The sequence below is a fragment of the Cibotium barometz genome, chromosome 18 (assembly GCF_041138505.1).
Source record: "Cibotium barometz isolate CiBa-2024 chromosome 18, ASM4113850v1, whole genome shotgun sequence".
NCBI classification, from domain to species: Eukaryota; Viridiplantae; Streptophyta; class Polypodiopsida; order Cyatheales; family Cibotiaceae; genus Cibotium; species Cibotium barometz.
In genome coordinates, this window is record NC_141063.1 from 55,424,507 (window position 1) to 55,448,924 (window position 24,418).

The window sequence follows — 24,418 nt, forward strand, 5'->3', positions numbered from 1 at the left end:
TCAATTATACAGATTTTTAATTTGACATCCCTTAACTTGATCCACTGGATCGTGTTAACAGCAGCAATTTGCCAGCACAATCCACTAATCTCATAGTGATTTGCTGAAGTCATTAACGTCATTCCAGCTACGAACATCATCACACGAACTCGTCCCATTCATCCTCATTGTGGTTTTTCTTAGTTTTTTACATTTCAACCAAAATTCAAGAATCTTCATTTTTCAATCAGAATCCAAATCAACTCATCAGTTCTCAACCAAAATGTAAAATCCTATCACCCACATTCGAATTCATCGTCTGGATAGTATTAATGCTTATAATTTCAAGTCTTAGATTTACTCGTATATATACTGCCAGTAAAGAGCTGCAGTTATACCCTCGGTATATACGGGTAGTCACGGTCCTTGGAACTATAAGGTAAATACCATCATGTCTAGGCCTCAAGCAAGTCAGGGATTCCATACAATTGCGGTATTTCCATCTGAAGACCCAATTACCAATTTATGAATTTCAGTTTGAATATCAAATTGTATGAATTTTATCACACAATTACAACCTTTTACTGCTTCTTCATAAATTTTTGACATTTTTGGCTTCTCGGTTGATCCTCATTAGCCAATTCGCTCTAATACCAGCTCTGAGGTCCCTATTCTTACCGTGCAACAAATTCAAGGGTGCTAGCAGCGGAAGTAACACTTCTTGCGCGGAGCAAGGTCCCACACTCGGGGCCTCACCCACGGATATCCGGACAAGGGACTAATCCATCGGTTCTTCCAAAACCAAACGTGGAAAAACTTCCCTTGCCCGGAAAGCACAAGCGATTCCTCCAGGATAACTTTTCTCTCAAAAGCCTTTTCCCACATCAAATCACATCCAATCGCATCCAATCGCATCATCCACACATTAATCCACATCATCCATACATCTATCCACATCATCCACATCATCCATACATCCATCCACATCAATCCCCATTATCCACACATCCATCCACATCTTCCATACATCAATCTACACGTCAGTCCACATCATCCATACATCCATCCACATCAATCCACATTATCCACACATCAATCCACATCATCCATACATCCATTCACGTCAATCCACATTATCCACACATCAACCCACATCACCCATACATCCATTCACGTCAATCCACATTATCCACACATCAACCCACATCATCCATACATCCATTCATGTCAATCCACATTACCCACACATCAATCCACATTCATTTCATAAGTATTCCGATTCTCATCCAATCACATCTTTTTCTATCTCATCACTTATTTCCTCATTTATCCTCATCAGATCTCCACTTGCATCTACCCATACATCTCATCACTTCACATACATTAACATCTATCCAGTTTACATCGCATATTATCACATCCATTTCACATCACATCTCATTCATTCACATCCCGATCCCGATTAACATGCTAACACATTCATTCACGTCCCTTATCGTTCATTCACATCCTGATTCACATCACATCACATCCATTCACATCCCTTATCATTCATTCACATCCCGATTCACATGCTATCACATTCATTCACATCCTATATCATTCATTCACATCCCGATTCACATGCTAACACATTCATTCACATCCTATATCATTCATTCACATCCCGATTCATATGCTAACACATTCATTCACATCCTATATCATTCATTTACATCCTGATTCACATGACATCGCATCCACTCACATCCCTTATCATCCATTCACATCCCTATATCATTCATTTACATCCTGTTTCACATTCACATGACATCGCATCCATTCACATCCCTTATCATTCATTCACATCCTGATTCACATGCTATCACATTCATTCACATCCTATATAATTCATTCACATCCCGATTCACATGCTAACACATTCATTCACATCCTATATCATTCATTTACATCTTGATTCACATGACATCACATCCATTCACATCCCTTATCATTCATTCACATCCCGATTCACATGCTATCACATTCATTCACATCCTATATCATTCATTTACATCCTGATTCACATGACATCACATCTCATCTATTCATTCGCATTTATCTGATTCACATCACATCTCATTACATCTATTTACCAATCATCCTCATCACTTCTATTCTCATCACATCCATTCTCTATTCATTCTCATCTATCTAATTCATATCACATCTTATCACATCTATTTATAGAATGTAAGAGAATTCTTATTTTTGATATAAAGATTCTGTACGCATCTATTTATGCATAAGAACAACTTCAGTGGGAAATAACACTTTTAGAAAAATCCGTTTATGCATCTATTTATACATAAATTCAACTTTAAGGAGAATAACACTTTCGAAAAAAAAAATCTTTTATGCATCTTTCTATGCATAAATTCAATTTTAATGAGAATAACTCTTTTGAAATAAAAATAAATTTCTTTATGCATCTTTCTCTGCATAAAATCAAAATTGATGATGAGAGTAACTCTTTTGAAATAAAAATAAATTTCTTTATGCATCTTTCTATGCATAAAGTCAAAATTGATGAGAGTAACTCTTTTGAAATAAAAATAAATTTCTTTATGCATCTTTCTATGCATAAAATCAAAATTGATGAGAGTAACTCTTTTGAAATAAAAATAAATTTCTTTATGCGCATAAAATCAAAATTTGATGAAAGTAACGCTTTTATAATAAAAAAAATCTTTTATGCATCTATTTATGCATAAATTCAATTTTAATGAAAGTAACACTTTTATAATAAAAAAATTCTTTTATGCATAAAAAATAATTTTGATGAAAGTATTACTTTTATAATCAAAATATTCCCAATATGCATCTTTCTATGCATAGAAATTAATTCTAATGAAAATAACACTTTTATAATAAAAATATTTCTAATATGCATTTTTCTATGCATAGAATAAAAATAACACTTTTAGAATACACAAGCGGTGGGGATTACTCTTTTTGAATAATAAAAAGATAAAAATTACTTCACCAAATTTTTCGAAAATTTTGCCATAACCTCCTTTGTATGGCTGACCATTTTTTAATTTTTTTCACTCTAAAATTTACTAGTACATCTGGTATAGATGTAATGTGATATTCAGCAGGTACAAGAAGATATACAGTTGGTACAAGAGGTATACATGGTACCAAGATGGTTTAAATCATTCTAATCTAATCAATTTCCACTTTATTAAGAGTAAACAATATAAAAAGTTTAATTCCATCAATTTGATTACACATCTAGGATAAAGAAAGACTCAATTCAATAATGAAGAGAAGGGGGAAAGCCTTTCCAGCAAGGCATAACATCCATTTTCATTTTAAAGAAAGCGTTGTTCACCATGGGAGTTCTATTTTTCATGTTGTAATTACAGTTCCATGTACTATGATTATACATTTACAAATGGTGCAAGTTGGGGTGGCACAATGCATTCTTCCTTGAGGTGACCTTCATGTTTGCATTGGGAACAGAACACATTTTTGTGAAAATCTGAGCCTTTGCTCTTTTTCATTTCTTGCATTAGCTCCTTTACCTAGAGCATCAATTCTCCAGGGCTTGCTTGTGCCTTCCCAGTTTTCTTCTTTTTGTCTTTATTTTCCTTTACCGCCACTAGAGTGTCTTGCGAGGAGTCTCTTGAATCATCCTCTTAAGTGGTGACACTCTTCCTGGGCTTCCTCTCTTGTCTCTTTTCTCGTCTTTTTTTTAATGTGATTTTTGCTAGCTCAACCAGTTCCTCAAACTCCTCTTCAATTTTCGCTTACTTTGTGTTAACTACTGCATGAATGTCCGGCTCAAGCCCTTGGACCAACCAATCAGCAACAATTTGCATTTAGGGTCAGGTTTGTTTCACCACTTTCTGCCTCAAGCTTAGCAGCTTTGTTGCTTTGGCTTCCACATCCGTGTCCTCTTGTTGGAGCTCTCTCATTTGATCACAGAGTTGAGTTGCAGACTTTATCTTGTGGAATCTTCCCAGAAAAGTAGTCATAACCTCTTCATTGGTCTAGAAATGGTTGTCTTGATATCTTGACACCCACTCCGTGGCTTTGTCTTTGAAGGTATTCATGAAAGCATCTCTGCGGATTTCACTCAACTCTAGCTCCTCCACATCTAGAGGTCTAGACACTTTCCAATATTTCTTAAACCTCCTCAAATGAAGATCTACATCTTCCCCTTTCTCTCCTGATGAGAATAGCAGGAAATTTATGGCTAATGACGACATGGCTCCCTTGAACCTTTTCCGGGGGTTTTGTTGTGGTTGTTCTTCCTGGTTTTGTTGCTCCACCCTTTTTGGGCTTTCAGGATCTGGACTGTGCCCGGCTTCTCGCTCTTGGCACTCCTTTTCTTGGTCCAAATTGTGCCTGAATTTTAATAGTTCCTCTTGCTCGTGCGGGGTTGCAAAAGTCTGCATTGACTTCTTGATTGTAACGGTGTAAGGAACTCCCAACTCCTGCGAGCTTCCTAGAGGATCTCTTGGAAGGCATTGCTATCCTTAGATTCATGAACATGCGAAAATCATGCCTGAATCTAGTTGGCTTGTGTGGTGAAAGGTTCTCCACGATGACTTTTTCGGAAAGTTCCTTCCATGTTATGGTTTCTCCGCAGACTTGTTCTAAGTGGACCCACAACTTTCCCTTGCCTAAAGATGCAGAATGCTACTCAGTGGAGGTTTTCTTGCTTTGCTCTGCGATTTCCACAACTTGAGAGATTTCCAGCCATAATGCTATAGAGTTTCTTCCATAGGAGGTTCTCTCGTGGAGTTGCAGTAGCGGTCTAGTAGAGTAAGGATTTTCCTCAGCATAGTTCTCAGTAGGAAGTTTGACCTAGTAGGAAACTTGTTTTCCTTAGCAAAATGTTTGTATTCCCCAGTAGGATCGCCATGTGTTTCTCGCTGATTTTCCTCTCAATGAAATGGCAAGACATCAGTCTGGGGGTAATGGACCAGTCAAGCAATGTCGCGGGAGATGTGTAGTCACCCACTAGATTTTTCGAGTACGAACACCAACTCTCAAATAGTCATGGGGACACACAGAACACCACTCTACGAAGAAAACCTTTACACACACTCTCTCAGTTCTCACTCCGCATCATTCCACTACATATCTCACGCACTCTCTCACACATACATAGCATGTTCATTAAAACAGAGACAATGCATACTTAATCCACACAGTGCAGAGAGTAATAAAGAAACATGATGAAATGGCAACATTGCTCTTGATTACCTTCCAGAAGTATTACAAGCTTTTACAAAGCAATTGCCCAACGCCGACTATCACTTCCTGAATACTATCTCTATAACAATCTTCATAACACAGACTTTCAACTATCAGTTGAGAGCATACAATAACTGCACCCTTCATACATTTATTCTATTTAAGTGTCTGTGTCTCTCTCTGTATGTATACATCTCTATAGTGATCAGTTTCTCTTTTAAGCTAAGACTTCTTGTTCTTGGCACAACAGCTCTCTAGTGGTTACAGTCTATCACCTCCACACATGCGATATAGAGGTGGTGCTCACAACGTGTGGAGTGGGTTGACGTGTAGTCACCCACTAGAGTTTTTGGGTACAAACACCAACTCTCAAATGGTCATGGGGACACACAGAAACACCACTCTACTGAGAAAACCTTCACTCACACTCTCTCAGTTCTCACTCCGCATCTCTCCACTACATTTCTCACTCACTCTCTCACACATACACAGCATGTTCATTAAAACAGAGACACTGCATACTTAATCCACACAGTGCAGAGAGTAATAAAGAAACATGATGAAATGGTAGCATTGCTTTTGATTACTTTCTAGAAGTATTATAGACTATTAAAGAGAAATTTCCCAACACAGACTATCACTTCTTGAGTACTATCTCTATTAACAAGCTTCATAACATAGATTGTCAACTATCAATTGAGAGCATACAATAACTGCACCCTTCATACATTTATTCTATCTAAGTATCTATTTATCTCTCTATCTCTATATATCTCTGTAGTGATTAGTCGCCCTTTTTAGATGAGACTTTTTGTTCTTGATAGTGGCTCTCTGGTGGTTACAGTCCACTACCTCCACACGTGTGATACTAAGGTGGTGCTCATGATGTGTGGAGTGGGTTGACTACACCTTCTACCGCCACTGAGCTGTTGGGCGCAACACTTGCATGCTTGGTTCTTGAGCATCTGCTCTCCGGAATCAGTTTCCTTGGCACATTTTTCTTTTAATCTTATGAACATTTTCAAGGGAGTATGGTTTGAGATGTATACATCATCGGAGTAGGTGGCGTGCTTCTGCATCCTCTTTAATTTTACTGCCTGTTCTTATGAATAACCCAGACTCTTGTTGTCAGTCTGTCGTGTCTTCTGATCAAAAACTTTTACCACCTGTCTAAGTGGGGTCTTCCCTAGAATCTTCTTTTCTACCCCCATTGGTATGAGCCTCGACTCAACCTATATAGCTTCTTCATATTCTACTAGATCATCTAAAGGTGGGCTTTGTACATTTTTCGCTTCCGGGTCTCCCATGCCCCACTTCCAGACACACTGGCACTTGTAGGTGGTTGCATTCTAGGCGGAAGCATCCTCTTTCCCTCTGGCGTTTGTGAGAACAAGAATTGTGAGCATGGGTGTCTCGAAGGAAGAGGTTTCCTAGTAAGCATGGATCTTATTATGTCTGCATTCTGAAAATATTACAGTAGCTCCTTATTAGCTCTCAGCAGCCCAGAGAACATCACATGTGAAGCCTCAAAGAATGGATTGTCCAGGCTAGCCCATGGAGCTGTTGAGTTGTTGACCAATCGGCCTTTCAGCTGCTCATTTTTTTTTGTGTAGGGCTTGGTTGGTTTCATGCAACTTCCGGACCTCAACCACGAGTAGCTCTTCGTGCTCCTTTCTGGGGTACTCCGGCGATAGCATTTTCGTGCTTTCTATGGCTCGCTCCCCATCAGCCTTTACCTTTGCGAGTTTTTCTTGGAGTCTGGCCATTTCTTCCTTTGCTTCCCTTAGCTCTAGCTTCCATTGTAGCCTTGTCTTATAGGTCTGTTGTACCCTTTTTGCTACTTTCCGTGCCTCCTCTTTTTGAATCTAGAGGGAATATTTCTAGTGTTCCCAGTCTCCGGGCCCTTCTTCTCTGAGCTGATTTTCATTCTCCATGTGGTGTTGCATTTCCAACTCTAGTGCGTTCAGCTCATTGATGGTGTCTATTTCAAATTTTGTGCTCTTTTCAAGATTTTGTTTATACTCCTCTGCCTACTCTCTGGCCTTGTCTCTGTCTCTTGGAGAGCTTCTCTGAATATATCTGCATACTCCTTGGAGGGTGTGGCGTCCTACAACTCCTACTACAATGCCTTATTTCTTTCTCCTAACTTCTTCGCCTCCTTTTCCCAGTGTTCTTCTTTCCAAGTAGTAGCCTTCAGTGCTTGTACCAAACTCTGGTCTTCATTTTCTACTTGTTTTCCCTTTCCGGAAGCACTTGTTTTGGGGGACTCCTGGCCTACCAACTGTTGTTGTTGTTGTTGTTGTTGTTTCTATTGCTACTATGGATGTTGTTTTGTTGTTGTGGCTCCCTGTCTACAATCATCATCTTCCTCTAGGTCATGAATGACCTGTTGTGGTTTGCATGACATCTCCTATTGAATTTCCATCAAGGCTTGCAACGCCTTATCCTACACCTTGCAAAGTCAGGCCTCTACTGTTTTATTACTGCTGCTTTAGCATCTAGTGGAAGGCACATAACTTCTTCTTCTTCTTAGTTCTTAAGGGCTTGGGATTCTGACTGGGTGACCGCCAATGCCGTTGTGTTGTCGAGCACTTCATCCTTCAGTCCTTGGATGGTGTCGTTTCCCAGACCTTCGATGGATTTTTTACTTTTGCTAATTCCGCTACTAGGAGCCCTTCCACCTGACCCTGGAGTACGTGCTTTTCACTGATGAGGGATCTGATCTTCCCCTCACTCAGCTCTTTTTGTTGTACTAGGGCCTTTTCTGTCGTAGATATCTTTTTTTGCATCTCCTCATTTTGTTGTGCCACCATCTGTGATTTGTTCTAAACCTTTGGCTTTAGTTGTGGCATTCATTTTAGCATTCCATGTTGTTTATGGTTCAGGGCACACATTTGATTAATGGTGCTTCGGGCCTTCGTCTCATAATCTTCCATCGACGAGAGACCCGATGTTCTGGGCCATAGACATCAGTCCTCTCTTCATGTGCAGTTGGTTGGGGAGTTCCGCCTCCAACTCTCCAGGTAGCTTGAAGTTGTGGCTTGGGCCTTCCCGCACCTTATGTGCCAGAGTCACCACCCAAGGCCGCCGTTCCATAGGTATGAAAATTTCTATTCTTGTGGGAAGCTTCCTCTTTTAAGTTGCTTCATCTCTCTTTTTCTGTTGTTCTCCTTTTTTTCTGTTCTTCTGCCTTCCTTCTCTTTTCTTCTTCCTCCTTTTTCCTTTCCTCTTCCAACTGCTTCTTCTTTTCAGCCTCCACATGCAGCTTCTTGCTTCTATCTCTCCTCCAGCTCCCTTTTCTTTCTTCTTCTGCTTTCTATTTCTCGACCTCTTCCAGGTCAAGCACCATCTCTTCATCTATTCTATGTTCTCTTTTTTCTCGCTTTCTGGGCAATCTTCTGCCATTCCTCATCATCATCTATATTGTCCTCAAATGAACTGAAAGTTAATTTGGTAGCTTTCGAGGATCCTCTGGCTTCCCTGTGTTGTTGTTTGGCATAGACGTCTCTTGTTCGAGACCCACCGACCTTGCAGCCTGAGCAATCGCCCTTAGATGCGCATGCACTACTGTTGGCTATTTCTCCTTAACCCAGATGGCTGCCCTCTTTGCCATATTTTCTTTGTAAAATGGCAGCCCAGTTTATTCTTTCTCCTGCTTCTGCGGCTCTGAGGAGTCTGTAATTTTTATTGGACATATCCTCCATCTTGCCCCCATGAACGTGACATTTTGGAAGAAAAAGATGATCTATTCTCACCGATTTTTATCCGCCACATCCTTCACCTGGTGCATGTTGCCAATCTGTGGGATTTCTTCTTCCACCCTCGGCTTCAAGTTTGTGTCCACCATCGCTTAATCCATTGACAATCCTAGTGCATGATGCATTGCGAGCTTTTATGGGCTCCTTTCCCTCTATGTGCAGTGTTGGTCTCTAGAAAAGTTTTGTAGCCTCGCCTAAATAGCCTCGCCAAACCCTTGCCTCCTTCCTGTCCCAGTATGCCTCCTTGGAAGGTGGGACATCCAATTCCTTGTTCATTGACATCCAATTACTTGTTCATTGACATCCAAAACTATTGGTTCTCGTAGTTGGAAGTTGTAGCAGCTCCATTATAATCCTCTCTACCTATCTTTGTTGTTATTGCATGAAGACTTCCATACGGAAGCATTAACGTCCACCATGAGGGAATATTTTTCTTCTAAGATCTTAAAACTTGCAATTTTAAAATTTACAAGTTTTTTTTCAATATTTACATGTTTTTCTACTAAAATATAACTAAAATGCTTAAAATTTTGTCGATCTTTAAAATTGTTTGTGGGTTTTTTTTAATTGTAAACACTAGGTTTGCATACGCAAGACAATGGAAATTCGAGAACTTAGAAATAAGATACAATCTTAGAACTGTAGATGCCTTTGCTTACACGGCATGGTAGCAAATATCCAGCAAGGAGGGGTAAAAAGAAAAGGCTAACTTGTATGATACACGAGGTGCTAGTGGCAAAAAGAAAAGGCTAACTTGCTATGATACACGAGGTGCTAGTGGCAAAAAGCAGTCAACGTCCGGAAAGTTGAGCCTTGCAGTACTCTAACTCGAAGCACGCACCGGGGGAGGGAGGAGGCTCTCGCTTTGACTTGCTGCTGAGAGAAGAGGAGTAGCGGAGGGAGGCGTGGCGCCAGTTTTCGGAGAGGACGTCCACCACCTCGCGCATGCAAGGGCGCTGAGCTGGCATGGCGCCCGTGCAGCGTAGCGCCAGCTTCAGCACCACCAGCATCTCGTGCTCCTCCTCCTTGGTGTGAGATGGGGCGGCGGGCCCCACCCCTTTGCCACCGCTGTTGTTGAAGAAGAATAGGGAGCCTGTGACCTCCTCCTTTGACCGGAGCTTGCCGGTAACCCACCTCACTATGTCCACCCCGGCGCCGAATTCCGCCTCTGTCGCCCTCTTCCCTGTCAGGAGCTCCAGCAGCACCACCCCATAGCTGTAGACGTCACTTTTCTCTGTCACCTTGGACGCATACCCCATCTCTGCGCCGTTTGCCATACCAAGACACGATCAAACCACAATATCACAAAAACAATTAATTGGTAGGACCAAGCGAAGAGGAAATGCTTAGACTCACCTGGAGCTATGTAGCCAACTGAACCAGCAACTCCCGAAATGCTGAACCCATTCTCGCTGTAGTTGTTGAGGACCTTGGCCAGCCCAAAATCAGCTATGTGGGCTTCATAGTCAGAGTCCAGCAAGATATTGTTGGGCTTGACGTCCCTGTGAACAATAGGAGGCACACAATCATGGTGTAAATAGGCTAACCCTTTGGCCGCACCAAGGGCAATCTTGAAGCGCGCGCTCCAGTCCAAGACCTCTGATTTCTTGCCGTGCAAAAGGTCTCCCAGGCTACCATTGGGCATGTATTCATATACAAGCAAGCTTGTATCTCTATTGTTTGTGCAGCAACATATGAGCTTAACAACGTTGGAGTGCCTCACTTTGCCCACTGTTTCAATCTCTGCTTTGAAACCATAGTCATGGTTGTAGAGAGATTGACTCCGGCACTTGCTGTTGCTAACCCACAGCTTCTTCACAGCCAAAGATTGCCCATTCTCTAGATGGGCATGGTAGACCTGCCCCGAGCCCCCTCTCCCGATAACGTTGTCTTCATCCAAGCAGCCCAGGATGTGATATTCATCAAAATTCACCTTTTCAAAGGGCGTAAATGTCCATCTCTCAGCTCTGATCAAGGAGCTTTCTCGCCTCATTCTGTGATAGGCTTTCTTCCTCTTGCAGAAATAGCAGGCCCCAGAGACCACCACCGCTAGAACGGCGAGCACAGTGCCTGCAATCCAAGCCCCTTGCCCAGGCCCCCTCCTACCTGCACAGTTCTGATAGATGCAGAGATGGGTGTTCCCTTCAAAGGAATTCTCTGTAAAAGCTCCCCCCAACGCAAAAGGCAAACTCCCGGACAAATCATTGTAAGAAACGTCAAATGTGACTAAAGAAAGCTGCAAACTAGCCAGACTTGAAGGGATGCTGCCACTCAGATGATTATGTGCAAGGTTTAACAAATATAAGAAACTAACCTGCCCTAAAGATGCCGGAATGGGGCCGGATAACTGATTATTGGATAGATCTATGGTGGTGAGATTGCTCATACTTCCAAACATGTCCGGAATAGAGCCGGTGAAAACATTAAATTCAAGGCTAAGAACTTGTAAGGAGTCGCAACTATGTAGTGTTTTCGGGATAGATCCGTTTAGCCGATTGCCGGACACGTCCAGAGTCAGCAGCAGCGACAATTGCCCGGCGGATTCCGGCAGACTGCCGGTAAAAGCATTGCTGGCGATTTTCAACTGGGTCAATCGAGCGGCGTTGCCGAGGTCAGGAGCGATGATTCCATTGAGGTTGTTATCGTAGAGCTCGAGGATAGTCATCTGCGGCAGGCCCCAAATCCCTGCCGGAACGCTGCCGGATAGCTGATTCTGCCCGATTCGGACCCGGATGAGCGTCGTGCAGCTGCCATAAGCGTCCGGGATGCTGCCGGAGATGTTGTTGGAGAAGAAGATAAGCTTGATGAGTGCGTTGCTGTCGCAGAGGTAAGGGGGCACAGACCCATGAAGGACGTTGCCGGAAACATCAAATATCACCATGCTGCCGTCTTTGCCCAAGGTCTGGGGGATGGTACCTGTGAGGCTGTTATTGAAGAGCTGGAAGATCCGCAAGCTTGTGAGGTTGCCCAGCTCCCATGGTATCTCATCACTGAGACTATTGTTCCAGAGATTTAGCAAAGATATGCTGCGAAGTTTTCCAAGCTCTGCAGGGATGGGCCCTTCCAGCTTATTGCATGACAGATCCAGATCTGTTAAGGTGGTTAAATTGCCGACTGTGGCAGGAATCATCCCTGTAAAAGAGTTGAAATAGAGCTCTAGTTTCTGAATGTTGGGCCACTGGAAGGCCTCCTGTGGGAGGTTTCCAGAGAGACCGTTGGAAGACAGATCAAGGTACTGTATGCTTTTCAGCTCTGAGAGCCAGCTTGGGAACTCGCCCACTAGACGGCATGCTGCACAGGTGAACCACTCAAGCTTTTTCAGGTTGCTGAGCTCTTGGGGAAGGTAACCTGAAGTGTAATTGTTCCATGATATGGTGAGATTCAGTAGATCTGTGAGGTTCCCTAGCTCCGGCGGGATGCTGCCAGTGAACCCATTTGACCATGTGCTAAGATACTCTAAGCCCAGAAGCTCCTCTCCTATGCTCGGAGTAAACTGGCCTGTTAATGAGTTGTGGCCCAGATCTAGGTGTGTTAAACCGGACAATTTGGACCATCCGGAGTCTGGGAGAGCCCCCCAGAAGTTGTTATAGCTCAAATCTAGCAAGGTTAGCTTGCTACTGCAGTTGAAGAGCCCCACAGGAAAAGCTTCACTATATGAATTGTTCTGCAACACCAGCTCCGTCAAGTTGGGAAGATTGCATATGATTGTAGACAAGGGGCTTGATAATCCCCTGGACTGCAGCTCTAGCTTTGAGATTGACCCGGAAGCCGAACAAGTCACCCCTGCCCATTTGCAGTAATCAGAAGAAGAGGAGTTTGCTGCTTCCCAATCATTCACACCAAGCCCTCCATTGCTGACCTTGCTCTCCTGAATGAACGTTTGCAAAATGGCCCTCTCCACCTCCACTTGGCCCCAGGATGAGCCCCATACAAGGCCAAAAAGCATCAACACAAAAGCACCCTTTTCCATCCTCCTCGACCTCCTCCTCCTCCTTCTCTTCTTCTTCTTCTAAGCTTATCTGAGCAGTGCCATCATTGCTTTACTAATTGTGTGCTCCAAAATTCCCCTCCTCTGGTGCAGCCAGAATTCTGCCTTCGGAGTCCCGGGGAGGCGGACATTCTTCTTCAAAATGAACTACTTTGATAGTGGGCTGGATATGGGCACTTTCACATGCTCAAACAGGCCGGCAAAAGGCACACGAGTGGAAATTGCTTTGCAATTGACGCTGGATGTCTCCAACTAGTAACGTGCACTCTAATCTTAGGATTATTTTAGTGAGACACGGGCAAAAATGAAACCAAGAGCGAAACCACATGCGAATTGCCCAATGTATTTGATAGCCTCGAGATGCCTGAGTCCTCACAACCCACTTTCTACTTGACCTCCAATGTCTACAGAGACCCTACTTACTTGACTTGATTTGGGAACCTCCTATGCCGAAAGGCTCGTGACTGAGAAAGAGAGAGAACAAAAAGAATCTGATAAACGTAAAAAATGATGTCAGTTTTTACTAGTTTGAGAAATTTTAAGTTTTAAAAAAAACAAAAAACGCCCCACAAAAATGTCCGGGACTCGTCCCCGTGGGTTTTTCACACTTTTTGAATGGATGGGCAGTGGGCCTCTCGGCAACAATGAGTCTGTTTAACAGGTGCAATTTCCCCGCCGCCCTGCCAGGCTGCCCCCCTCTGTGGGGTCAATCCTTGTCAACTTGGTAAGATCACAGCTCATCACACTTTAAAACTTGGAATGTACAATACCTCTTTGTCAACACCAACTATTCCACCACTGATGGCATCCAAGGTCCAACCCACTTCGGATTCAGAGTGCTCCTCGTGAAAAAAACATTTTTCCCAAACAATGGAAAAAAGGAAGCCTTAGCCGGTTTTCGCTCCAAATGATGAGATTTGTCGGTTTTATAACTAAAAATGGTAAAAGTTGATTGGTTTTCTTCAAGGTGAACTCCAATTTCATTTGGGATTTTGAAATTTCAGCCGGTAAAAAAGACACTAAACTTCGGTTTTTTTCCTGATCACAGGTTGGGAACCCCTCTTGCAGTTTTTAACCCTTCACAGATAAGGGCATAAAAAATTTTGCCCTTCAAAAGAAATGCTTAGATTTGAAAAATTACTAAGGTTGCCCTTCCAACTTATAAGGGAAAAATGCTACTCCAAGTTTTACCCTTCAAATGAAATATTGGGGTTGTGTTGGCATCTTCAATTTAAACATGTGCTTGCACTTCTGGTCATAAAAGTTAAGCCATAATGAAAATGTGCAAAAGTAAGAACTTAATGTTTAGTTTAAAAACCATGCATATCATGCTTGCCCCGACTTGGTTCCATGTGATAAGATTGGTTTTTATTAGTTTTCGTTTCTTTTCATGAGTCCTTATTATTAGTTGGTTAACACCATTTTTGAAATCTATAAATTAGTTTAAAACAATTGTTTGAACATTAGTAACATGATGTTCTTGCCAATGTTGCATTTTCTAAGCGTATATTATAATTATTTGTGAGCACTGACAAAGTGGGATCTAAGAGTGGGTTCACAACCCAAACGGCCGAAAAGTGGTATCTAAGTGTGGGTTCACAACCCAAATGGCCAAAAAGTGGCATGGCTGAGGTGGTGAGTGTCAATTCACTTGAAGTCGAGATCAGAGATGTCTGGGGTGAACAATACTCGGCCTAAAAGGTTGTCATTGACAGAGGCCAAGAAAAAAAGTTTGCAAGAAGACAAAATGGATTTGTAGGTGTGGCACGGCTATAGCATCTTGTATTGTGTACCTTGCATATCTTGTGGTGCATTATTTTCGGTACATTTGTAGTTGTGTATGAGTTGCACTCTTCATAAGTAAGCTATAGATCCTTGTATTTGCACTTTATGTTATATGAGAGATTATCTTTTTTATTTAATTTGCAATTGAATGGTTGTGAGTGATAGGCAACCTAGCTATCCACATCATAATTAATTTTAAAAACATTATTTTGCATTTTCTAGAATAGTGTGAAAACTTGATAACATTTGATTAACAAACAATAAAGGAATCTTCCGACCACTTTTTTCTATACACTAACTATTAAAAACCAAAACGTGCTTCTTGAATCATGCCTATGTTTAATACACTCAAGTTGCACCCGGCGAAGAGAGGGTGTGTGACAAAGAGAGGGTGAGAGAGACATAGAGATAAAAAATGATTCCTTCATATATTTATATCTATGTGATGTGCCAATGTGTGCATCTTTGTGTGTGAGTGTGTAAATAAGTAAGTGTATGTGTATAGGTATAGGTATGCCGTGTTTGTACTTATGTATGCCTAGAGATAGATAGATGCCGTTCATATGTATAGGTAGTCTATGTGTGTACCATGTACACATATATGTGCAAATATAGATTCTTTACCCACTTAGATACGCATTTACATTAGGATAAGATAAATATGCATATACATGTATGTATCACCAAATTATGAAGGTAACACCTTTTTGGAGGCATACAACTTATTTATAGTGATTATAATGCGAGATAAACAAGAACATACTATGTAGCAGAGCTACAATCACGGCAGAGAGAGGAAGAAGGAGAAGGAGAGAGAGAGAGAGAGAGAGAGAGAGAGAGAGAGAGAGAGAGGTATCTACAAGAGTATTTTTTTGTATGTATTTATAAGATTTTATATGTATGTGTATACATACATACATACATGCATATATGTATGTATGTATGTATCTATAAGAGTATATATATGTATGTATGTGTGTACTTATGTATGTCTAGAGATAGATAGATTGATTGATAAGATGTTATTCATATGTATAGGTAGTCTCTGTGAGTACCATGCACACATATATGTGCAAATATAGACTCTTTACCCACTTACATACGCATTTACATAAGGATAAGTTAAATATGCATACATACATAAACACACATGTATGTATCACCAAATTATGAACGCAACACCTTTTTTTGGAGGCATACAACTTACTTATATAATAGTGATTATAATGCAAGATAAACAAGAACATACTATGTAGCAGCTACAATCACAATAGCGCAGAGAGAGAGAGAGAGAGAGAGAGAGAGAGAGAGAGAGAGAGAGAGAGAGAGAGAGAGAGAGAGAGAGGTATCTACAAGAGTATTTTTTTAATGTATCTATAAGATTATATGTATGTGTATACATACATACATATATGTATGTATGTATGTATGTATCTATAAGAGTATATATATGTACTTATGTATGTCTAGAGATAGATAGATAGATAGATAGATGTTGTTCATATGTATAGGTAGTCTATGTGAGTACCATGTACACATATGTGCAAATATACTCTTTACCCTACGCATTTACATAAGGATAAGTTAAATATGCATACATACATAAACACACGCATATATATATGTATATATGTATACACACACACACACACACACACACACACACACACACACACACATGTATGTATGTATACATACATACATACATATATATATATATATATATATATATATATATATGTATGTATGTATGCACACACACACACACACACATATATATATATATATATGTAGAGAGAGAGAGAGAGAGAGAGAGAGAGAGAGAGAGAGAGAGAGAGAGGACTTGGATGTATTTGTGTGTGTGTGTGTGCGTGTGTGACAAATAGAGGGTGAGAGAGACACAGAGATAAAAAAAATGGTTACAACATTCATTCATATACTTATATCTATGTGGTGTGCCAATGTGTGTATCTTTGTGTGCATGTGTGTAAATAAGTAAGTGTGTGTGTGTATAGGTATAGGTATGCTATGTTTGTAGTTATGTATGTCTAGAGATAGATAGATGTTGTTCATATGTATAGGTAGTCTATGTGTGTACCATGTACACATATATGTGTAAATATAGATTATTTACCCACTTAGATATGCATTTACATAATGATAAGATTTATATGCATATACATGAATGTGTATTTGATTGCTTCTATGCATGTGTGTGTACGCCAAAAATGTCATGTGATGAGTATAAACAATTGTTTTGTGACACATGTACATGTCTTATTATAAATTAATTTTTATTTCAAACGATACGTACTTATTAGATATGTGGAATCTTCATCATTGATGGATGCTTTGGACAGAAAATGTGATATGTAGTTATTAGATATACATTTCTTTTTAAATATACATGTTTTTTGTATATACATTGCTTTTTAATTTTCATGTTTTTTTTTGTAATTACATGTGTTTATTTACATATTACATCTGCTTACCTATGTTAACATCTTACTATATATGTATGTATGTATGACTGACACAGACGGAACATATGAGCCGCGCTTTTTTTTAGCACATGAGGAGCACTCTTTCATTTGAGGAAAGGGTGAATTTGGCTACAGAGTTCGAGCATCGCTTTTTTTATAGTGGATGGGTTGAGCCATGGCGGGTTGAAGCTGGATGGGTTGATATTTATAAAATCATTATAATTTTACATTCAGAAAAATTAGATGAAAATATAGCCCTCATGTATATTAAAGAAAATCTAGGCTTGATAGATTTTTATGAAATAGACTATATGGTCTTTAGTGACAAAGAGCAAGTACGAGACGGGTATTTGATAAAGTTCCGAAGCATAAATTCATTAGAAATTAAATATGGCTTTGTCTTTCTTTTATGATCATTGGTGCTAGAAGGTTTCTTTAAGTATTTGAATTTTTTGTAATTTTAATGTTATATATATATATATATATATATATATATATATATATATATAGAACATATATCATCTTTGTCTCTCTCACTCCTTTTCTTCTACTCTCTCTCTCTCTCTCTCTCTCTCTCTCACACACACACACACACACACACACACACACACACACTACTCATCTATCACAAAAAATTACATCATTATAACCTTTTCTCCCTGTCTTTCTCTTGCACACTTACACACACACACACACACACACACACCCCTCCCATTTTTTAGCTCTTATTAGTAGTGAGTATGCCTTTGGTAAATATTTTAATGGCAGCAGTTTTGGGGCTATTGGAACGAAAACTCAAAAAAAAAGATATTCAATGTGCTGCATTCAAACTCTGCACTCTCGTGTTAGGTACATGCAAATGCTGCCCACATGTGTCAGGCATTCTGGCTATGGCATTTTTTGGGTTTTGTCTATGAGCTGCCCACCTGTGTTAAACACTCTGTTTACAAAATACTGGCTATGGCATTTTGTGGGTTATGTCTCTAGGCATCGAGACGGTGCTAGTGAGGTGCCTTCATGAGACGACGACTCGTAGACTACTTCATTCTACCTATAAATTGAGCCTTACAGGTGAGTGCATACACACTAACGTAGCCCGTATAATCTGGTTCTTTTAGCTATGTCTATGGTGCTAGCAATAGCCGGGATTTACTCTCAGCATGTAACTTATAGGAAAGCTTTTTAATTCACCTGTGTTTAATAGGGAATCCTACGATGGTTTTCTTGATACTTTGTCTGTGCATACCCAAAGAACCTCTCGGCTCTACACAAGATGACGACTGGAATGAGACCCGTATTATGAATATTATGTCTGTGGATATCTTATCTAGGATTATGCATGTTTAATATCTGGACATTGATCATCTGGTTTTTTGCTATTTGAGTCTATGATGCTGCGCCGCTTGCTGTGAGTCCTTGAGGGCTGTTGTCACTATTGCATAGGCTAATGGGTGGCCAAGTCCCATTATGGTTTTTTTATAATATGTTTTTGTCTACAACGCATAGACTACTTGGCTATGCACGATATATTAGGTCAATGACATGGATGAGACTCATAGTGTGCATATGCTTTAGAGATATTATGGAAATCTCATCCAGGATTAACCTTGTGCAATATCTGAATTTTGATAATATTTTTATCATCGGATTCTTTGAGTTCGTTATTCTGCACTTTTGGATGCTACTAAAACAACATGCATTCATGATACATCTCTGAAGCTCTCTGAATTCCTACAAGATATCTTGGTCACAATAAGATCACAGATGTTAACCTATGACGGACATTGAGACGTACTATGTTTTACGTCATTAATTTAAATATTCTGAGTCATGAGCCGGGCTTGTCGGCACCATATGTTAAGGATGAAGGGATTGGGTGATCGCCGATGAGAGGCGCACCTTGAATATCAGTAGGATAAGGGTTAGGGTTGGCCGGCCATGTATGGGCGCCCAAGTGTGAACAGCCAAGTCACCTATAAGAGTCAAATAAAACCCTAAAATCCTCATTCTCATGTGTTGTGAATACAAGAGTGCTCTTGCCTTATCTCCTTGGTTTCCTTCTCCTGCGTGAGAGAGAGAGAGAGAGAGAGAGAGAGAGAGAGAGCGATCGAGCACTGTGTAGCGGCACGGCGGCGGAGAGGCGGTAGAGCGACGAGGCGGCTCCTCCTTCACCTGCGACGCAGGAATCCTTTACAGCGGCGGTTAGAGCGGTGAGTGACACACCCTTGCATTCTGTTTGAGCTTACTTTTCTGGTTGTATACTTGTAGCCATTCGTGGCTCGCATACGGTGTTCGGCAAGTCCCCAGCTACGACCTATGCGTTAAAAGCGCACATTTTTGGCGCCGCTGCCGGGGAGTTGCCCTGCACCAAGCTCCAGTTTGCAGCTCGGGCTGCTGCGTGAAGTTTAATTTACACTGTAGGAAAGCGACTGTGGGTTTGTTGTTGAGGTGTTTCTGTGTTTTGCAATCTGTTTCTGCAATTTGTCTTTTGCATTTCTGTTTCTTTTGTTATTTTTCCGCTCCGCGTGTGGGCGTGCGTTCTGTTATCTGGTTTTCTGCGTGCGGGGAGATTTCTGAATCCCCAGACCTGTGCTGTGTGCGAACCGCGCCGCGGCCAAGGCTGAAACCTAGAAAGAAACCCTAGAAAACTTTTCCCAAAAAATAAAAAAATAAAAAATAAAAATTTCAAAAAATAAGAAAAAATAAAAAATAAAAAATAAAAATTTCAAAAAATAAGAAAAAATAAAAAATAAAAAATTAAATTTTATTTTGAAAAGAAAAAACCAAACGTGTGGAGAAGAAAGATTTTTTAATTGGAGAAAAATTTTTTGAAAAGAAAAAACCCCAATTGACCCACGGCCCGGTCTCGATCTCGGTCTTTTGATCCTCCATAGCTTTCTTTCAAGTGAGAGCTTATGGGAAGTTGTGCCCTATATGTAGCCCACTCCCCAAGGAGTAAAGTGAGCATGTGGGATAAAGCCCTCACCCTTTCCTCCACAAGCAAATAGGCTTTAGTCCCTTCCCCCATAGGGAAACGAACTGTTTTGAGGACCACAGGAGCTCTGGATAGGCGAACATGGTGCTGTAAAGCACGCTAGGACCCTTTGAACGATACGCTCGTTTCGAGCTATCACACGCCCTAGTCCAAGTTCGACCGTAAGTAAGGGGGTCAAAAACGAGTTAAAAACAATCTAAAAACAAGTAAAAACGGGATGCGAAATACCTAAGAAACCACTTGTGTGAGTTTCAAGGGTAGTTACCAACGCACGTAGGGTACCCACATCACATGCATCTACGTTCTGGTCGGGTGCTAGAGCTTGAACCACTAGAAAGCGTTTCAGTTTACGCAGGCTCACACCATCCCTCCACGTTAGCATCTTGGCCTTCGGCTAGAACCCAAGGGAGTGCAACCCAAGATCCACGAATAGTGGATAGTGACTCGTCCTCTGACTCAGAAGCCATGGAAGGGCACCCTACCAAGAACCCTGAGGAGACAAGCCAAAACATGCCAGTGTGGGCCCTACAACCCGGATCTAGCATGTTTAGTCGTCTAATAGAGACCTTTAGTAGAGCTACACGCTCTGAGCATGCGACAAGCGAAGTAAATGAAGAAGGAGGGGTAGTAGATTCACCATTCACATCTTATGTAGACCCTACCCTCCCAAAGAGTGTCCATGTGGATATTCTACCCACTTCGTTTAATGAGGGCCCTACTGAGCTACCAACTTCCCGATGCTCTTCCTAAAGTAGAGGTCCCTAGAAGCCAATCCATAAGAAGTGACATTGCGTCCACTTCAAGAGAACCGTCTGGCACACCAAGTCTAGATGGGATATTTCTCAATGAAAATTGGGAATATGATCTACACACAGAGACTCTAACTGACCTATACACGGGCTACACATACCATGTAGGTTGGTTAGAAGTCCTATGATCTACATCTAGCGCCACTAATCTAGAGGAGCAAAAACATTTGATATGTGAGGTTATTCATAGAATTATCCAAATTGAGAGGTAAAATAGGGGGGTGAACCTAATTTCCACTGGCCCTATGAGGTTTTTGGATACGGGCAAGGCCAAACAACCAACCCTATCACAATTGGAGACTCCCTTGGTGAGTCCCATAGACCCTTCATATGTTGTTTCGCCTGGAGTCTCAATGCAGTTTGAGCCCACAAGCAGTAACTTTAGCTTTCCAACCTTGGCTCAACTTTCCATTAGGGAATCCACAATGCCTACCCCAATGATGAGCATGACAGAAAGCACACCTGTTACCACTGTAGTTAGTACGACGCTGCTACCTAGTGGAACAGTACCTACAACAGTGCGAATCCACAATGCCTACCCCAATGATGAGCATGACAGAAAGCGCACCTGTTACCACTGTAGTTAGTACGACGCCGCTACCTAGTGGAACAGTACCTACAACAGTGCGTGCCAGTGCCTATCGACCCTATGTACCTATCTCTACTCATGCTCATGTAGCTCCTACGCCTCTTAGTATGCCAATGGCGTATGCTCCACGACCGCCTTATCACCACCCTTATCCAATAGGAGCTAGGCCTAGTCACATATCATATCCTATGTCATTTGCCAACATACTTAGACCAACGCCAACTCCTATCAGCCAGGCTATCCCAGAAGTGCCTCCACCAGCTATGCCTGCTCACCTAGGTGATCTCACAGCGTTTGCTCAGACGATCGGACGATCCATTGCGGAAAACATGCGGGGCATGCCTGAGAGAGAACCTAGAAGCAAGGCAGTACAAGTGGCTAAGCTCACTCAAAACTTCAGTGGTAACGAGGACGTTAGGAAGCACATTGAAGTCTTTGAACACGTGTGTGATTCCTTGGAAGAGCACAATGAGCTGCATAAATGTAAAGTCTTAGGCTTAACCTTGAGTGGGAAGGCCGGAGATTGGTATCGAACCTTAAGGGTTGAAGAGCGCACTCACTACCCCACTCTCAAGAGATTGTTCTTGAAAGAATACATACGTGAGGGTGTGCTTTGGGGAGTAGCCTCTCAACTCCAAAAAGCTGAACGCGAGGAAGGGGAGTCAGTGAGAGACTTTATAAGTCGATTGAAGCATCTAAATTCTCGCTGCACTCCCGATGAGCGCTTCAATAATAACCAACTGCTCGATAGATTCATCTGAGGATTGCGCCACGAGGACATATACAATGGCCTAGTCATTAGAGGTCTTACAACGTGGGAAGCAGTCACTACCAATGCAATCCAGTTAGAAGACAACTTGATGTTTGCAGGTAAAAAGGTGTCTTCGGAGACAAAATCCGTTAGTTTGCAAGTATCTGGGCATGAGCCAATGACGGTGAAACCTATTGCCAAGGAGCCCAAGATATCTGAAATGTCTGTGACCGACCTTACTAAGGCTCTCCAAGAATACTTTAGGGGTAATCGAGCTCCTCAGAATAGCCATATGTACCCAAGAAGAGAGCAACAATGGTGTTCGGTTTGCTTAGGACCACATAGCACGAGTGAATGTCCCACATTCAGAGTCAAATTCAATGGGAATTGCAATGCATGTGGTAAGTATGGCCATCAATCTAAAGATTGCCTAGTACTTAAGTGAATGTTGGCAAATCAGGCACCACTAGCCTGGTCTAACACACCTCAAGTACCCGCGCTAATGCCTGCACAACCTGTCGAGCAACTGTCACAGCATATAGTTCCAAGGAATCCGAATGTAGTCCAATCTGTGCCGTTACCACCGCCAGTGCTAGGACCACAACCTCCACATCCAAGGATTACCCTTATGAACCAGATGGGTTGTGATGCACATAGTGCGTGTGGGGATTATGAAGAGGAGATAGACCCCACTACTCCATACGGGATTGATACGTTTGAAATGACTCCCCAGTACTACATGGAGGATCATTTCGGGCAAGTCAAGCCTGTATATCAAGCGGCTGCTCTCGCCACAAGGGGACAAAACCTTAATACTTTGGCGAGGAGACCACCTCTTCAATGCTACGATTGTGGTGGACTGCATCGTGTAGCGGAGTGCCCTAATAGGCTACAGAAGATCGCTACTCAAATGTAACCAAATCAAGGGAGCACATCGGGAATGCCGGTACTTACATGTAATCGTTGTGGCATAGATCATTTGATCGCTCAATGTCCACATAATCCTAATGCACCCAAGATTATGCCATTGAATTTGGTTGAGGTCACCAACCAAGCACGAGGATCCACACCCGTTGTACCCGCGAATGTAGTTACACGGTCAATGCTTCAAAATCAAAACTACATTCTTGAAGAGAGGGATACTGCATCAATCGCTCAGGCAAAGAAAAAGAAAACACGGCGGAAGAGATCGCTTAATGCCACGAGCTCCAAGCCCAGTTCAAAGACCAACATAGGGACAGGAGACGACCCCGTGTATATGAATGATCCTGAAGATGATTCTGATTCAATAGAAACCATGGGGACCAAAGCCACTACCTTAAGGGAGGAACCCACTCGGGAGCTCAATGAAGGAGAATCAAGCAAGTACATAAATAAGGAAAAACAGAAGGAAACTTCCTCAGCCCCACAACCAAGTCAGTTAATGCCCTCTCGACCACCCAAACTGACTGAGACTCCCCAAGACAAGCCACGTGGGCCAAAAACCCTCAAGAAAAAGATTGGAACTTACCCAAACCCAGTTGAGGAGATTGAACAAGTGCAACACTTAAGGGGTTTGGTGGAAGAAACACAAAGAGAACTGGAGCCAAACCCGGCCGAGAAAAATCAAAATTCCAGACACAGTGTTTCCTACGCAAGTTCAGCCTCACCAGAACCATAAACCGTTAGCTATACCTAGTATCATTCGAGAAGAAAGTGAGGATAGGACATCAGGAAGTGGGCAAACACCCTTTTTGCTTGAAAGAATGTTTAGTGAGGGAATGCCTGACCCCATAGGAAGTGATTCCATCTTCACCAGTCCCTAGTCAAGGGGCGATGTCTCGAAAAGTACCGTTGAATGTGTCTAAGCTAATGGATTTCATGTCCTCTGAAATCAGAACCACGATCATATCCAAATTATACGGAGATCCTGAGCTATTCTTAGCTCTTCAGGCATTTCTCAATGGAGAACTAAAGGCGGGGCTACCACAATTTGCAAATATGGATAGACCCGACATGCTTCAAGATGAAGGGGAACATTGGGATCTACAA

General features: G+C 41.7%; 1 protein-coding gene and 1 long non-coding RNA gene across 2 annotated transcripts; one reads left to right on the forward strand and one right to left on the reverse strand.

The window, feature by feature from the left end:
• Window positions 1-9,349: 9,349 nt before the first annotated feature.
• On the forward strand, window positions 9,350-10,251 carry LOC147629497 (uncharacterized). Its single transcript, XR_015267957.1, has 2 exons — window positions 9,350-9,713; window positions 9,759-10,251. It is a non-coding gene; the product is annotated as an uncharacterized LOC147629497 (long non-coding RNA).
• Window positions 9,587-13,419, reverse strand: LOC147629498 (uncharacterized). The gene is made up of 2 exons (XM_086812757.1): window positions 10,344-13,419; window positions 9,587-10,248 (listed from the first exon to the last, which is right to left on the reverse strand). Exons 1-2 carry the CDS (start codon window positions 12,955-12,957, stop codon window positions 9,779-9,781), a joined length of 3,084 nt encoding a protein of 1,027 aa, XP_086668883.1. The 5' UTR covers window positions 12,958-13,419; the 3' UTR covers window positions 9,587-9,778.
• Window positions 13,420-24,418: the final 10,999 nt, after the last annotated feature.